Below are 18,554 nucleotides of genomic sequence, written 5' to 3'. Positions count from 1 at the left end.
CATAAAATAGGCAGTCCCTTCCCCCAAAATCACTCACTGCCTCAAAGCTGCTGTATTACATTCTTGGACTTAAGAAAAATAAGCAAATGATTTTAAACATTTAAAGCATTAGATTTAATTAAATACATGGAAATGTCAGAGCTCACTTCATGTAAAAGAGCTCAAGTGCTACAAAAAGGTAAGCACTGTTAACTGTATTTTCTTAGTGGTGCAAATGAAGAGGGCAAACAAGAACATGGTTAAGTCCTAATATGAGAAAGAACCTTGATCTCCTATACTCCTTTCCACGTTCCAACACCTAGTCAATATTTTGCTCACCTTTCCTCCAAAATTCACACTAGAACTGTAGTCAGGGAAGTAAGTCACAGAATCGGACTTGGTAGCAACCTTCCATTCAGTAGATATATGTACAAATAAATCATGGATGGGTCAGTGCCGATGTAGTTTACACATAAGAGGAGTTAGATCAGGGTTTAAGGTACACAGGCTCTGATTTAATTTTCGTCACTTATCTGCTGTGCCACCTTGGACAAGCTTGTTGACTTCCTCATCTGTTGCTTCCCCATCTGTAAAACTGGTAAAGCACTCAGAAAGCATTTGGCATCTACAGTGGAAAGGTCAGACCAAGAGATACTATGTTATTAATATTTTCTCATTGAGGCAAGGACAGTGCCTTACAAAATGTGTGCAGCTCTGGAATGCAAATTCCTAAAATATACAAATAACCTCACTTTGGGTTAGAACAAAATGTTTCTCCCTCATAAAGTTAAAAGGTATCAATGAGGAAGAAAAAAAAGACACAAGTGACTGGGCAAGAGATGTTCATGGTGCTGGAAATCAGACACGACAATTAGCCAATGACCCAGAGCAAAAGAATATTACTCTGGTTCCCCTTTCCTTCTTTGAGAAGTGTTAACATTATGTAGTTACAGTTAAAAATTGGCTACATTAATCAAGGCACTAAATCCTTACTCAGTGACTGTCTTCCTATTTTTCAACTGACGGGCTGCCTGAATGCAGATCCAGGGTTTTTTTAACATACCGCCTCTGCTACTTGTAGTACTTCATAAATAACGCAACCATCAGCTTGTGGATTCCCTCAAGAAGAGTCGCTGCTCTAAAAAGCAATGAATATTAATTCCATTATTAACGTTTTGTTTACCTAAGGTCAGCTGTAACACTGATGACCTTCAGCCCCCAGTAACAGCTGTATTGACCATAGTGAGTAGCTGCTGTTTCAGATGCCGCTGAGTCAAAGTATATTCATTTCATTACACAAGTCTTGACTCAGAGTCTTGACATGCGTTCCTTAAACATGTATGAAGATACAGTTTTGACTGATTTCTTTTTTTTCTTTTTTTTTTTTTTTTTTTTTTTTTTTTTTTTTTTTTTCAAAATGCAAATAAAATCATCTACTGTCTCCCAGTATCTCTCCAGGTCAAGCCCAGGCTTCTTGTTCTCACACGCTGGTAGTCTCCCCACAACAACGTGCCTCTCCTTCTCCTCTTCCTTCCATCCTGCCACCAACCACTGTCACTGCCTCCTGGCACTCCTCTGAAATGCTGTCCACTTGGCCTTGGCATACAGAGCGTCCCAGCTTGTCTTTCCTTCATCCAAATCCTTCTCAGGACTGCTGCGAAGAAATCGGTGACTAGGGGCAGGATTACGTGGCTTTACTTGGCAATTTCTTTGCTTGTACAAATAAAGGGTGCTAACATACAAAAACGTGACCGACTATACTCCCTCCAAATGCCACTTGCCTTTTAGGCTTCTAGTGGATGTCCTCTTGCAAATTTTGAGGCACCTGTGTAAGCTTTTGCTGTCCCAAACTACCCAGCTGGTTCCCCCTCCCAGCAACTACTGCCACCGCCCCAGCACGGCAGCACATCTCTGCCTCGAACCGCTTCAGTGCTTGGTTTCAGTGAGCCAGACTGAAGTTGCCAGGCTGTAAATGGTGTGAAGGGACACCGTCTGACCCGGCTGAGGGACAAGGGATAATCTTCAGGCCGAGGAAAACAACTGGGGTTGGTAACCCGCGAGGCCCTCAGAGGCAACTCACCAGAGTTCATTTGCCAACGCGGTCCGGCCGGGAGCTCTTCCTGGCAGAGCTCCTTGTATTTGCACAATGCTCAGCACAGCTCTGATCCTGCACAGAGCTGTTGGATGTTGCAGCAATGCAAACAGTAAATAAAAGTAATGCTAACAAGATACTCCGTGATTTTCATTGCTTGCTTCTCATAGGGCACAGCCTTACTTGCTCAGTTCACACTGACTTCTATGAACTGTAGGCAGGGTAAGACCTAATACCTGTGTAGCACATCCCAATCTCAGCACTGGTAAATTTTTCATCCCCTGTCTTCAGCCAGTTCCAAGTCTATTGACTTGTGGTCATTAATATATCAAAGATAATGTATCAACGCTGCATTTGATGCAGAACTCATCATCACAACATAAAACAGATGCACACGATAAGCAAACTTTATTTAAATAAGCCTTGGAAAAGTGTTGCTACACGTCAGAGGAGAGACTGCCATGGACCTCCAAATACCATTCTCTCTTCAAACTATGCTGTAGCACAAAGTGCAGCAGGAAAATCTAAAAGGTCTACAGCATACTGATTTTCTGTTGTTATTAATAACAGACTGGATGGTAAAATTACCAACTGCATTCCTACAGCAAACTTCCCCACTCTGCAATTCTCTTTTGATGCTCTAGAGGTGGTCTCATTTGCTATTCAAATTTTAGCCTCCTCTCAGTTACAGGCAGGGCCTGCCATCCCTTGAAGTGTTTAACCACAGCGGCACCATCATATGAATATGTGGGCATATATAAATCCTGATGGCATTCATGCACCCCTTTCTTCCTTCCCTTTCCCCTTCCTCTCCTCCCGCAAAAGAGTCAAAGGAGTGTCAGAAGCTTTCTCACACTTAATGCTGTTAAGTCAGCTAATTGAATAAACATTTGTTTAACATTTGCTCCTACTTCACTAATGCACTGTGAGAATGAGAAGAATTTTATTCCCCTTCTCCCCTGTCCTCCCCCTTCCTCAGGAGTGCCACTAGCTGTTATCGCAGTGACTAATGTGCTGTATGTGGCCATTATAGTCTTCAACTCTGAAATTACACCCAGGATGAACGATAGGCTCTGCCTGTATGCTGATTGGAGTTGGATGATGATTGATTAGAAGAAAGTCAGACTACGTAGCCATGCAAAAAGAACTGCACTAAGCCACAAGCTTAAACACTAAAGAGCATTTCACCAGTGGCTTCAGAGCTATTAGATGTTTTCATATGAACAACATTTCTCACATCCGGGATTGCACGTTTTATCTTTATTCTTTCAAATCCTGAAATTGCTTGGATAAGAGGGTTTTATATATATATATTTATACACATTTCTAAGAGGAGCCTGAACTTTTAGGGGAAATTGAAGAGGCTTTGTGTCAAGTACAGCTAAATCCAGCCTTTCTATATCAAACTCCTGCTAGAAAATTACTGTGCAGATGATAAGGCTGAAAGATATAATAAAAAGTGACTCTACTCAATTTACACTGCAATATTGGTATGACTGAATATTTTTCATTCAGGTGACTGATAAAATCACTAAACTGTATTGCAGATAAATAAAGGAGGCTTCTGTCAAGAATAAACACCATTAATCATGAAGTCTCACCCTCTGAGTGGCTGTGCTATGCAACTGCACAAATGCACCATCACAAGTGGCATGTGACCCAGTGCCTCCTTTCTTCCCCCGGGCTCCCTGGTGACACCGTCTTCTTAAGAAACTTTTATATTTTTTTACTGCCTTTACAACATTTGGAAGTCTTTTAATATCTTTTCCATTCGAGTTTATGCGTGATTGCAACTGAAATCTAAATTTCAGTGATGATATGTTCAGCTAAAAATTGATCCCATGAGACAAATGAACCAGTGCAGACTGTGGCCGCGTTGCTGTAAATCCAGCGTTACAGTGAGAAGTCTGTATTTAAACTGGTGAGGATGAGATCTTTGTAATTCTAAAGCTGAAACAAGTGGGAAAATTTTATCAGCCCCCCCAGGCCCTCTTCCCCTTGTCTCCCAAAACCACATTTTCTTACTGGTTTCATTACGTAGATTCACTATTTCCAAGTAGGTACTGAGTCCCTTTTTGAACATACAAATATGAAATTTCTCAGCATCGCAAATCTACCTGAACAGAATTGATAGGCTGCCTTTCAAAAAGCAACTTACATGCTAAAACTGGACATGCACTGAAAGAAACTGTTATCCAGCAAAAGCACAGTCATACAAAAAGAAAACCAGACAACTTAGGTAACCTTTTTGTAACCTGTTTTAGAGCAAGTGATGATTCAATAGTGGCCATGTTATTAAGCCGGAATGAAGCAGTGCCCTACACACTAATGAGGTTAAAAAATGTAGTTAGGTCTTCATGTTAAAGGCACTTAGCAAGCAGTTTGCTTGGCAAAGACCAACTGTGTGTTGGAGCAGAGGACTAATCACACAGGCAGGAATCAAATCGACTGGAAGAATTAGGAGACTTGCGGCCCCGAGGAATGTAATTCATGCAGAAAAGCAGTTGTCAGAGCGAGGCCAGGGAACTGTGTGGGAAGAAAGCAAAATAAACAGCTCAACAAAGAAAACAAAGACGCTCAAATAGTGGCTTTTCTAATGCTTGAGTACACTGAAACTTCAGTGGGTGCATATGACAAAAACCTCATCAAAGACGACCTCTATACAAGCAATACACCGGTGAATGGTGCACTGGTTCAAAATAAGCTCAGAAGATGCCTGAAGGACTTTAAAAAACAACCTTGAAGTTGTTACACACGACAGAGAAAGTGCACATACATACACGTATGCATGACTGGGAGAAGAAGAAAAACATCCAAATGGTACAAAGCTAAGAAGAGAGTTGAAATGGTTTCTACTATTACTCGTGATTTCTCTCTCTATCATTCACAGATCAGAAGAGGATGCAGCCGGCATGCAAAGAGCGCTCCTGCTTATGTGCAGCAATACTCTCGGTGGAAAAATGGCATTGCTAATTGGGATCCACTCCCGCAGCGTGAAGACCAGATTACTGCATCCACCAGGGGGATTACCTGACCAGAAGGAAGAGCTTGAGGCTGGTTCTAAATCTCCTCAAAACTCACGTGGTATTCACAGGAAGTTTTTCTTGCGATGGGTACAACCCACGACAGTAAAATCAAACTTTGAAACCAACTGATAAATGAATTTCACAAATAGCCAGTTCTCTCAAAAAACAGTACTTTCAACTAATGGGTTATTACTCCCATAATTTAACGTTTTGAAATTTGTAGAGAATGAAGCTTTTATAGTACTTAAGTACCTCTCTCCTCATTTCACTCTGTCACTGATGATTTTTCGAAGCTCTCCCTACCCCGCACTGGAGAATGCCTTGCTCACTTTTGTTTCAGCAAATTTCAGGCTCTCTTCTTCCCTTAACTCCTTCCTCCCTCCAAGGCAGTGGTTAGGCAGGCATTCCTCCTCTGGACAAAGCACCCAAAAAGCCTCACACATTACCTGAAATGAACACTCTCCTCAATGTCTGTTCTGTGATGCCAAAAAACATTCTTTTTCTAAATTCAAAACCAAAGCAAAACAAACCCCTCTGCTTTCTGTAAATCACATCCACAATATTACAAAACTGCGAATTGGGAGAAGAGAGAAAGCTTTTCTTCAATTCTAATTTTATATGCTAAATAAATGTTTAAAACAAAAGCAAGTTGGCAATAACAAAAGACAAATTCGGTGACTGAATGTCTCTCCTATTGCACTTGCTACCTAAATTTGTTTGTAAAGGGAACATTTCACTAAAATTATAACTTTAAAGGGCTACAGTCCTGACAGAAACAATAATGTGAAGGTTCAGCATTAATCATTTCTGTTGAGGTATGGCTGGATTTGCTTCACATCTCTGTACTAACATTAGCAGACAGCCCAAAATTGATATTCACGAGGATTAGTGACTATTACTGAACAGAGAGAATATCAGAATTTTTCACCTAGCACTACTACTTGCAGCAGAAAAAAAAAAATGATAAAGATGTACATAAATTTCTGTATAAATTTTTCTGTATATACATTTCTGTATAAAACACACAGATTATTTTCTGAAATGCCTCCTCCCAGCCACCCGAAGACAAATCCATGGTTTGGGGAAGAAAAGCCATTTTGAGAGTGCACTTCAGTGACAGGTCCAGGTGTACAGTATACATCTATGCTGTACCCAACACTGCAAGTCAAGGAGTGACTCTATGAAAACACAACTGCTTCCGAGCTTCTCCCATCCTCCAAGCACCACCACAAATAGCAGGCGAGACACGGATCCACACCAACATCCATGAGGGCAGTAGGATTCACATGTATACTAAGCACAACTTATATTAAAAGTGAACACTGCTAAGTTAGGAAGTGAGAAGAAAGATATTCTGCTAACAGTCACTTCTCGTATTTTCTCTGCCAGTATTGAAGGTCCAGGTGTGGGAGCTGGCTGAGGTGCAACCAAATCAAAGAGGGAAAACACTCAGTTCTCAAGTTGAGCTAGGAAGTTTTGTCCCAGCCAGGCCAGCTTCTTTCTTTGACCCTGCAGGCACTGAAAGCCATTGTGGTGCTACGTAATCAGCACTACAAGTCAGTTCTCATAAATGGTAACTATATAATGGCTGAAACACCACAGCCATCAGAAGAAACAAGAGATGAAGGCTTCACACTGCTGTTCTTGCTCTATTTGTGGGCAAAACTGGAGTTAAAAAAGCATTTATTGGGCAAAGCTGTAAGTTCAAACAACCTCAAGAACCAGAAAAGGGTTAGGAAACCACTTTTAATCTAACTGTAGGGAGAAATACGTGGGGAAAAAAAAAGGCACTAAGTGTAAAGCAAATGAATGTTCTGGCTCGAGATTTCTTAGTGAAGTAGTAAATTCGATTTCGAAGCTTTTGAAATAAATGCACTATCTAAATGCTGGAAGCATTGTTAGTTCCCTAAACAGAATAGGTAGCTAGGTGTGCAGATGAAAACCACAAAAGGGAACAAACTGGCCAACTTGGGACACACCTGCACCAGAAGGACAACCTACACATTTGCTATCTCAGCACCTTTGCAATTCAATCTAATCGCAGCAGTAGAAACACAGTTCCCACAAAAGATGTCAGGATGGAAGCCTGACGTCCAAGGAACGAATACAGCAAACTAAGACAGAGGCAGCTACACAAGCTTTCTTGGTACTGTCTTGATGATGTACGCTGATAGTGATCTTCCAGGGTGAAGCAGGGAACACCTGATTGCCCCTGGTCATTCAGCTCCTGCCCTCACCACCAAATCTGTCTACAATGTTGTTAAATGGGGCTATTTGTGTTGGTGGCCTCTATAAGCTGGACTAGACTATCAATCTTTTCTTCCACAGGCCAGCAGAACAGGCATGATAAATCTAGGCTGAATTTCAACAGGAGATACAGGACTGAAAGATGTGTATCTTTAAAGAGATAGCCCCTAAAATCTGATATGTTTAGAAATTCTCCCTCATGCGAAATACTCCCTAATTTTCTGTTGATCCTTAACACCAATGGTCACAGCACCTCATAAATAATGCTTTCAGGAAGAAGACAGGCCCTTTGGAAGCTTTGTATTCCTGGCTCATGGCCTTCAGGATGTTTTCCCTCTGTGTCTAACCTCTGTGGGGTCTCCCGAAAATTACAAACACCCCTATACAGTTAACTATAAACGAAGACATAATCTACTGTAGGATCAGACCTATGCATTCAGTGCTGGAAGGGACCAAGCAATACATTCTTGCCTGGTCTTCAATAGCAACCTCATAGAGCCCAACCACAATATAAAGCTTCTTCTAAAATAATGTCCAAAGTCCTTCTTTGGTCCCATACAGCATCCTAAAAGCAAAAATCAAACAGCATAACATTTTTCTTTAAATCGTTTCCTCTATTAATCAATAACATCAGTCACAAATGCTGGCCTAGCCTACCCTGAGGCACACAGCTAAAACATCCATTGAGCACACTCCTTTCGGTGGTATTAGGGTCTTGTTGTTTGTTTTTTTTTTCCCTAGCATCATATAATAGAGAATATACAAGGTGCAGCTCCTTAGTCTCCTGCATCTCAGAAGCACAGCTGACACCAACTCAAGAGCCTGCTTTCTGTTACAAATATGGAAACAAAACCAGACATATACATACACGTGAACACACATACATATATGAAAATATATAGTGGGTTGAGTAAGGGGTGACAAAAAGGGAAACAAGGTGTTATTTAACTTCTGCTTTTCCTTCCTTTGGGAAAAAAGTCTGTACTAAATTCAATCCATGCTCCAAGATTATAGGATATGATGCCTTCGTTGGGGGAGGAGAGAGCCTAAGTCAGGGAAAGATTGCGTGAGAGTATAATAAAGATGCTCTGTGCTCCTACACTGCAGAAGTACCCGTTGCTCGCGTTTCATCCAGTTTATACCTACTCTCACTTTAGGGACTTCCAATTCACAACACAGAAATCTCACCAGTACGCTTTAAAAAAAGAAAGAAAAAAAAGAGAAAGAAAGAAAGAAAGAAAGAAAGAAAGAAAGAAAGAACGCTAAGACTGTAACATTTCAGTTCTCTTTGAAGCAAGACTTAACATGAGTGGAAGAATTGTACTGAAAAAAAAGGAGTCTGTCACAGTCCAGTACCTCACAGGCCACTGCAACAAGTTTGACAGCAGCCTCTATAGAGTTGGCTTGCTTCTGGTTCACTGCACGTGAATACCACAGTCAATATCTGCTCACTCGACTAATACTGCTGACTACAGCACAAAGAACACAGGAATTTTGTCCAAGAAACCACAGGCTCAGAGCCTCTGAATGTGCACTATATTTAGAGCCTGCATTCTTTGCAGCTGATAACAGAATGAGATAATAGAAATTTCAAGAAGCAGAACACTAGCATTGCAGCTATTCCATGTATTTTTGGTTAAATGTTAAATTAAGGTAATGATCCACATGTTCTCAATGTTTTTGCTCATGAATATTTTTTCTACTTGTTTTGTTCACGTTTTGCCTCTAATTTTCCATCTTTCTCAGACTCTGTGTAGCTCCTTCCATTAGTTTTAACTGTAAAGACCTAGAATTATTCAATGATAAATGCAAAGAAAAATATTCACCATATTATATAAAAAGGATGCATGCACATGCGCACACACACACGTAAATATGCACACTTGTACACACACCCACACACAGGGAGCGCCCCAAAAGCTTGAAGTCATGCCTAGTTATTCCTCAGTCTACAGAAAAATGTTACATACAACACGGTGTCCCGAGGCATGTCTTTGCTGGCCATTCATTTCGCTTCCATCATCTCTTAATTCATGCTGGTTTGAAAGCCCGCCTTAGGGAATCACTTCTCACTGGCAGCAGAGAATTTGTCTAAGCACCGTTAACTGCCCAGATGGGGTAAATCAGCTAAGTGGCAGTGCCGTCCAGCGCCGACACCTCACTGCTGATAAACCTAGGAACTGTTTCTCTGCAACAACATAAGCCAAACCTCTTTGAGAATCCCTTGAAGGGGTCTGGCCCCACCAGACGGACCTGTGCCACCCTGCCTCTCAGGTAGGGCTCAGACAACCGATTCCCTTTAGACCAGCAGAGGAGTGTTCCTGAGGACCACCGAGGGCCTTCCCCTCTTTTTCCTCCCTCTGTGCCACCCTGGGAAGTTGCGCTACGAGTTGTTGGTGCTACCGAGTGACCGTATCATGAGAGGTGGTCAGCCAGCAGCCCGCCGGTAAAAGCGTGCCTTTCTCGCTAAGGCTGAGGGCTGCTGCCTGTCAAGCGCTTTTCTCAACATAAAAAAATATGACCAGAAAATTTGGGGGAAGTTTCTACCAAAGGATTTTTAACAAAACAAACCATAGCTTTTTCCAAGCTTTTCCTTCTACATTAAAAACCTCACCAAAATTTTCCTCTTATTTCAACTGCTCTAACTCCTCCAACCATCCCGAAATCAAGCTGGCTGTATGAGAAGAACAAAGAGCCTCTGTTAACGTAATATTTATCTGCTGCTATTGTTTCTCCTTTATAAATCTGTAGTTCCTTGGCATTACAATTAGCTACTCCAGAGAAAATGATTATGTCACAAAGTATTATCCGCCACAGAAACAGATGAATGATGTGAACCAAATGTAATCTGGTGCGCTTAGAGGCAATTCTGTTGACTTTCATGTAAATGTGCTTGCTAAAAACGGGAATGATTTTTAGCAGTGAATCCTTATTTGATCTAGAATTTATTTGCCAGCAGAAATGAACTTTCAAATAAGACACACTTCCTAGTAGGAAGAGAACAAATCTGTGAGAAATATGAGTTGGATTGAGTGTGCAGAAACTTTTGGCTACAGCTTACCTAAACAAATCCACGTAACTAAACTTACATTAAAAAGCTACATTCAAAATATTTACCTATTTTTGACCTACATTTTTACCTACTTTTTTTTTTCCTTTCGAGTGTTTCAGAATCAAAAATTTAAGAGAATCAAATACCCTTTTTTTCTGCACTTTGATATATGCCACCAATAATATGCTTTCTAAACTCTTCCCAGTTTCAGACAGTTTTTAAAAACATGGTCTATTTCTGAAGCTACTCTGCAAGTGCAAAGTGCAAAGGAGAATTTATGATCTGCAAGTCTTAAGATAAATATTACTAAACAAGTACCAACAGCTAAACAAAACACTGATTCACTATTTTAAATGATGCAAGACTATATCCTGAGTGAGAAATCGCAGTTCTGGTCTAGACTCAGGCTTCCTCTTCCCCACTGAGGAAGTTCAGGCCTTCGTTCAGGCCTGGCACTGAACGAAAACTATCTGCTGAAGTTTACGTGCCCGCATCTGGCCCTGCTATTTTACTTCTGTGAAATACCATCGCTGTGCTGCTCTGTCACTAAGAAAAGAGGCATACGTGTTGCTTGCAGAGCCAACAACACACACACCCATGGCATATAACAAACTTTGAATAACCTTAACGAGTCACCAGACCATGCTGCTTCCTTCTCAGAGACTTGCTGTAAAAATCCTCCAGGCTATTAGCAGCTGCTTATTCTCGATGCTGCACTTCCCTTCCAGGGACAGGTTTCTTGGGGTGCTTCCCATTTAACACAAGATTTCTCCCTGCTTAGAGAAAATACTTCCATGGATGATTTTGGAAAGCTGTAACTACAGTCATCTCTTCATGTCCCAAGAGCTTCCCAGTCTTTCTTCTTCGATGGCTCCTGGCTAAACCATAAAACCCGTTCCAAGTCTTAAAGTAATTAAAACCAATTCAACGAGTCATGTTTTTCACACTGGGTGGGGCTCTCCTTCCCACTGTGAAAGGATCAATGAATGCTCTGACAAGCTGACAGACTCCTTGCCAAGTCTCCAGCTTAGAGGTACACTGAGGTAAAGCAGCAGGTAAAAAATTTAAGAGGTTTAAACACTAGGATTTTTAAATGAAGTAAGAGCTTAGGAATGAAAGTGCAAAGGAAAAATCAAAATGTCAGTGATGGGGCTGGGAAAACCTAAACATCCTATCAAACGTATGGCAAGCAGTTTCTCTCGTATAATCAAGGACATTTTGCAGAGCCAACGCTTTAATCTTCTCGCACTTGGACATCCCCCATTGTACTGCGTGGTCCAAAATCAGAGGCTGATGAAAGCTGAGCATCTGGGCCTGACTTTCCTTTCCTTTTCGCCCTTGTGTAACTGATGTCTGTATAAATTAGATATGAAATAACATATCTAAGAATCGGGCTCTCTTTTTATCAACGTAAAGCTGACTGCAAGCAAAACACATGCTTTGCTTTAGTACCGGTGCGTTCACACACTTCAAAATATCTGTTCAAGGCATTCGTATTAGGCACATGCTCAATTATCTGCACGTGCATCATTTCAGGGTGCAAGACTGCCAAACTCGGATGCCGCTAGCCTCAATCAGCAGTTAGAAAAATAAGGAGCTCAGAGTACCATTGATCCTAGGAAGATACAAGACAGCATCTTTACCTTGCAGCTTCCTCCTTGCAAGGGCAGCCTCCCCTGGCCGTAAGCATAACATCAGTGCACCTTGCCTCAGATTTACCTGCTCACACTCCCTTACTCACAGTTCCAGGGCTAACGTAAAATGTGATGGCAGTAGAAAGAGAGATGGAGACTAAATGGATGAATGTTTTGGAACCTGCATGGTGTGTCTTGCAGTACGTTCAGCCCTGAAATTTTAACTTCCTACTAGCCTCCTACGACATGTCCATTAACTGCTCTGAGACATACACAGGCCACCACCCTGGAGCCTTGTGATATCGCCACCTGGCAGTTGTCCCCTGCCCGACTTCTGCAGATGCATGCTTCCTTCACAGCCACGATAACACTGCCTGGAAATACCAGGTGAGGTCACCTTCAAAGGCTGTCCAACTCAACTTTGAAATGAAGCAGATTGGGAGGAACTTATTACCACTACTTGGTAAAGGTGTGGGAATGAATGAATGACCAAGAATGGTAACTTCCTAAATCATTGCCATTAAATCTGTCAGTACAAGTTTGCCTCTGGCTTAGGAGCAATATTTTTTAATAAATAAATAAAAACTGTCATCTCATAAATAAAAATTCTCATCCTCACTAGGTCAGATTTTAAAAGTAGTGGGACTATATTTACACTTGTACCGTCATAAAAATAGTCAAGACACCCTTATTCTTCCTCGGCTCAATGCGAACAACTCTGATTCCAACAAAGCCAACGTCAACAAAGACATCAGGTGATTGCAAGACTTAGTCGACAGTAAACATTTATGATTTGATGCTTGAGGGGTAAAAAAAAAAATAGCATGCTCAAAGTATTAATTTATGTCCAAATAAATACCACAGCAGCAGCATGATTTTGAATAAATGCACACCAACCAGAGAAGGCATCACACTCTATTGAATGGCCTAGAAAATGTCAAGGACCAAAACATTGTTGAGCTTCAGTTTCTCTTTTAGTACCTTACTTTAGAAATCAATGTTGAAAATTAAGAGCTAGACAAATACAACAACAAAGAAAAACAAAGCAAGAAGTGGGATTACTAAAGCCATGCTTCTTCTGGTATGTTTTAATCATATGATGTTTAACAACTAATTGAACTTGCTACTTCAATGAAAAGTAGCAAAACTGAATTACAGTTTACTGGAATACTTTTTAAAACTACGATTCATGCCTTGAATTTGAAAAAAAAAAAAACCAACAACGAAAAAGAAAACAAAAACTCCAGCTCCAATTACACTGTTCATATGATGCTGCTAACAAACAACTTAAATTTCATACATCTTCCCTGAAGTATAAACCGAAGATGTACTGTAGAAATTCCAGGATAACTACATAGTCCTAACAAACAGGTTTTGGTAACACAAAGTGACACATTTCAGTACATATTCATAAGGGTTGGGGGTTATTATTGGGCTGTAATTGCAGTTGTTCTAACACCTAATAAGCCATGGCTGGAAAAACAAAGGCAGGTTAATTTGTGATTTCCTCTACTCATTCAGAGGCAAATTAAGTGTCAAACAGCTAATACAGAACATATTTCATTTTATGAGATTTTAATTTAATTCTGCGCCATATCGTTGATGCCTTAATGTAGGGTGGTTTATCTAAGAAGAAGAGCAATTTATAAACCTCTTTCAATTGAAATCTTTAATGATAGGATACGATAGCATAATTACAGCAATGCCTGCTAGTCCTACTATACATAAGCATCTGTCAGCAATTCCATCATAAACATAAACCCTTATTTTAGGGGTTTATAACTCAGTTATAAAATTTGACTCCAGGCTGAAATTTGGGATAGAACAGTTCTGCCCATCAGCAATTAAGCTACAAGAATTACACATATAAATACATATACATCTTTAGAGCTGCAAGTATGTAAGAGCCCTGTAACACCTTAAAAAGTCCTCCTTTCTTTTTTCTTTTTCACTTGGGCATTGTTCAAAATTATGTGCACACACCGTAGGTATCATGCAGACAAGGCCCTCTCCACATTTCTTCTTCACTTGTATTATACCTACACTAATTCCACTAAGGCTTGACAGGTTCTGGAACATATTTCTAGGAGCTGGGATAACTGGAATGATGCCAATTTTCTGCCTTTTTTTTTTAATTTATATTCCACACACACACACACATCTGAGAGCATTATGAAGCTGAGGAGAAAACCACTCATACAATCAAGTCATTGATGAAGCTGTGGGTAAACATTTGTATCCTGACCGGTGTTCTTGCCATTTTCTCTCAGAATTCTCAAATAACTTCTCAGACCCAGTTCTTTTTTCTTCTTTTATTTTTTTTTTAACGGATGCCAGAAATGCAGTTCAAGTAATGGCTCCAAACAATCTCAAATCTAACATTCCTAAGTGATACTCACACCAGGCTCTGTAAAACTTGCAAGAAAACTGCTGCATGTCTATCTCATACACACATTAAAACATATTCCTGAAAACTGCAAAAGCATGACAAACCTTAACATCTACAAAGAAACTGTCGGGAGTCAGACAGATTATTATTTTTTAAATTGCTTAATTGTGCATTTACATTTAATTTCACCAACCACAAGGGCTGCAAGGGTCCACTATAGCTCATCATTCCAGTGGCGACACAAAACATATGAGCAGAAGAATCAATAGAAGTCAATGGAAAAATAAACGGCTGGTATCAAGGAAATTTTGAGTTTGAAGCTTGGGCTGGTATCAGAGTGTATTTCTAAAGCAGCTGCCTGTAGTCATATCACACCACACTAAGATGTCCTCATGTCTAACACGGGCCCAGCTGAATCACCGCTGCACCGCGGGGTACGGCGGGGAGCAGGGGGGTACAGCAACTTTGCATAGAAGGGGCACTGATTTCAGCGTCAGAAGGGACTACCACTGAACAGCAAATGAGACATGAAGCAGGCATTTTCAACATCTTTTGAGGCTCTTACAGAAATCCTGGCACTTTTAGCAGTGTAGTCTGCCAGTCCCAATTTCCCATTGTCACCCGAAGCTGGAAATGGCGGTGTGCCCACCCAAAAGCCCAGCTTGCGGGCATAGGGTGTCACGGTATGGGCTGGGTTCATGGAGCTCAGGCTCCGGAGAGCGCTCAGCACAGCCAGGCAGGGTCCCACATGGCAGGGGATCCAAAAGCCACCGCAAAGGCTCACAGGTGGTACCCAAGTTTTGGATGACTGTCCTCCGCTGATGCAGGTTAAAACACTTCCAGGGGCTCCCTAACCCATTTGCCTCGCACCGAAGACAAAGGCAAATTCCTCACTAGCTCCAGAAGGATCAGGATCATCACCCCAGCTCCCAAAAACATCCGGGCAGAGTATTCGCTGCACTGCAAAGTCTAGGATGACCATGTAATGACTCCGAGCCTGCCACCTTCAGCTTACAACAGTTTTTAGCAGCAAATTTAGGCGTGTGTTTGAGTATATTTTATGATAACGTTGCCTGTGGTGTAAATAGTGATGCATCAGAGGAACTCTGAAGAATAAATCACAAGTTTCTGTACTCTCTCCATCTATAAATACCCACTTTTCCTCTAATGCCCAAGAAGACTGCAACACAGATTTATTACTTACCTCCAGGCAAATTTGCTCTGAAATTACAATTCAGTAATAGAAGACTGACCCAAAAAAACTGTTAGTAAAATATTGTGTGTGTACTTGGGCATGTAGTTAGGATTGTTAATATCAATTAATTCTGCTCACAGAGGAGGACTTGTTTTAAAACAACTTCATTTTTCTTCTGCATATATGTAATTACACAGCTGTAACTAATAGCCATAGCAAAGCAATCTGCCATCTAAACAACTAGCATTATTCTTCAAAGTATTGCTTGTGCTTTTCTTCTTGTATTTTCTCAGTATAAGAGGGGATTAGTAGATATGATTAAATGTATATATCAAGCCTTTTAGTGAAGTACCAAGCCCTGCTTTTTGGCTCCGTCTTTAATGGTATATAGCAGTTTGCTGGACACAACAACCGTTTTATTCTGCAATGCTGATATGTGTCTCCCCATATAGAATAAGATAATATTTATTTTTACAGGATTTCACCACTACCACCCTTTTCTAGTGCATGTTATCACTCGTATTCATTTCTTTTATCTTTGTGTAAACCGTGTGCTCTATCACATTTGCCATTTTGTTTGGGTGACATTCCCATCAATCAAACGATTGCCTGTGCATGCACACAACAGAAACTATGAAAATTTACCAAAAATTTCATTATGCTTCATAGCACTCACTTGGAGAAAAAAAAAAAAAAAAGCTTTGGCATGAGAGGAAATTTTAGCTATGAAGAATCCCAAGCCTAATACAGACAAAATACATGTTTTGTCTGACTGTATTTCACAGGGTTCAGCACTTTTTAATTTAGTATTTATAGAACGACAGCACACAGAATAAACGTCAGCAAAACATACAGGTAACATTTGCCAGCCGCCTATTATAACAGGAATTCCTCAGGCACTACCAGCCTGGGTTTTGCTTCACGAACAGATAACCTCGACGCTTTCCAAAAGTAAATCTCGCTCTCCGGCAAGACTGGCAAAGTGCTTGGTTTTAAGTCCAGGTGTTTGGCTTTAAGCACTGCAAAGGTTCGTATACTTGCCCGTTCTTCCAGGCAGCTGAAGCGAGGGGAAACACTGAATACTCACACATGCAGAGGAGGAATGGGAGATGGTTCGTAATGGTAGCGTCCCTCATGATGTCTCGCATCAATTGGTACAGGAGGGTGGAATGCTGGGAAGAGGTGAGGCGGATCTGAAAAAACAAGCGAGGTTCCCGGATCTGAGTATCTGCAACAACTCTTTAAAAACAACATTCATAAAGATGGAACAGATACTGAAAAACACGTGTAACCAGTGCTATGACTTACAGGTCGCATTCTCCTTCCCTGTTGTAGTCAGTCAGGTCTGTCTGAGAGGAAAGTTTGGCCCACAGTGTTTGCATGAATATGTATTTACTAATTTTAATATTCTCTTTTTATAGCTTAAATGGAAAGGGACGTAAAGAAGTCTTTAATAAATAATTATGTGCCCATATGTGAAGTGTCAGATCAAAAGGACCATCAAGGCTTTCATAAGCATTCCTGATTTATTTATTTTGTATTAAAACAAGAAAAAAAAATCATCCCAGGACGAAAAGCCTAAGTAGAGAATACAATACAATAAAAAAAGTATATCCTCAGAGATATACATACAATCCCGCAACAGAAAGAGAAGCAGCGTGCTGAGAAATTACTACCTGGAGTAAATCAGACAACGGAGTTGAAAGGGAAATGCAATAGGGAAAGGCCATTCTGGAGATGCTTAACTGCATCACAGCAATGGCCGAATCCAGAGGAATGTGCAGAGGACAGCGGGACTCATTTCATACACCGCTCTTAAAAAGGAAGGGTGCTTTCTTTGTCCCCACGGCTGGAGACCCAGGGACACATGGCTGAAGTATGCTCCCTTGCCCCATCTCCTCCAAGGCTTTCGCAGGACAGAGGGGTTTGCAGCTGCCAGAGCTCCCGTTCCCCGCTGTTTCCGGAGAGCCTCGGCGACGAGGTTGACAAAAGAGGGAATGCGCCCCCACCGCCCCCAGGAGCTCTGCGCCGAGGGGCCAAGCGCAAGTTCCCCCCACAGCTCCCCACCGCTTCTGCAGCAGAATTGCCTCCCAGCTTTGGAGGACACAATGCACACGGACCACAGCTCTCCGCACCAGCACACCAGTGCGATTTGTGTGCCTAAAAGAGGTTACTGCCGACCGTGCTGTTCACCGTGCCTCCCGAATGCTCAAAATTCAAACGAGATGCTGAGCAATTCCAGCGGCATGAAACAAACCGATCCTGCCCAATTATTGCCACTTTGCATGAAGTCATGTGTTTATCCGACACCAAAAGCTGAGAAGTACAGACATTAGGTCATGTCATGGATTTACCAAAATGCTTCTAGAAAGAAAGAAAACTTTACATTATACACTGGCAGTAAAACTAAGCGTATTTCGGTTTTGCCTGCTGATTCTTGAAGGTATCTTCTCTTTGTATTTCCTGCCTCTCCTATTCAGCAAAATGTAATCTTCCTCTTATATTATCTGTGAAAGCAGTTCCCTCACGCCAACTAGAGATGGATAAAAAAAAAAGGATTTTTCTCCTTGGTGTTTGTCAAAAGTTGGGTTGGTTAATTATTATGTTTTGAAGTGGGAGAAAGAACTAGAGGAACAAACCTCATGGCCCTGAGGGAGTAAACGGAGGGGACGAAGGGGAAATGACATAAATTCTGAGGAAATATTCCCAGTACTTCAGGAAAATTTGGAAACATCTGACATGGCCTGTCCAGTTTCATGGCTTGTTTTTGTGAAACATCACCGGCATGTGATCAGCCACAGCACATTTCTGCCACTTACTCACTCAGGGCTTAGCCACTACTCATGGTATTTTTTATTGCGGTTCTGCTGCACCAACTGGACCTTGGCATGCAATCTGTTACAAGCTTCACTCCCCACGCTGAGCACTCCTGGGCTTCAG

General features: G+C 41.3%; 1 protein-coding gene across 1 annotated transcript in view; it reads right to left on the bottom strand.

Moving 5' to 3' along the window:
- The window catches only part of GLI3 (GLI family zinc finger 3), a 209,126-nt gene that overhangs the window by 77,449 nt on the left and 113,123 nt on the right, over positions 1–18,554 (bottom strand). The window contains 1 exon segment of the mRNA XM_009889427.1: positions 16,702–16,807. Within this exon segment, the coding sequence (XP_009887729.1) occupies positions 16,702–16,807 (106 nt within the window).

Source organism: Charadrius vociferus, unplaced genomic scaffold (genome assembly GCF_000708025.1).
Source record: "Charadrius vociferus isolate BGI_N301 unplaced genomic scaffold, ASM70802v2 scaffold97, whole genome shotgun sequence".
Classification (NCBI taxonomy): domain Eukaryota; kingdom Metazoa; phylum Chordata; class Aves; order Charadriiformes; family Charadriidae; genus Charadrius; species Charadrius vociferus.
The sequence above is the reverse complement of the archived record's forward strand: the minus strand, read 5'-3'. Positions and strand labels throughout refer to the sequence as shown.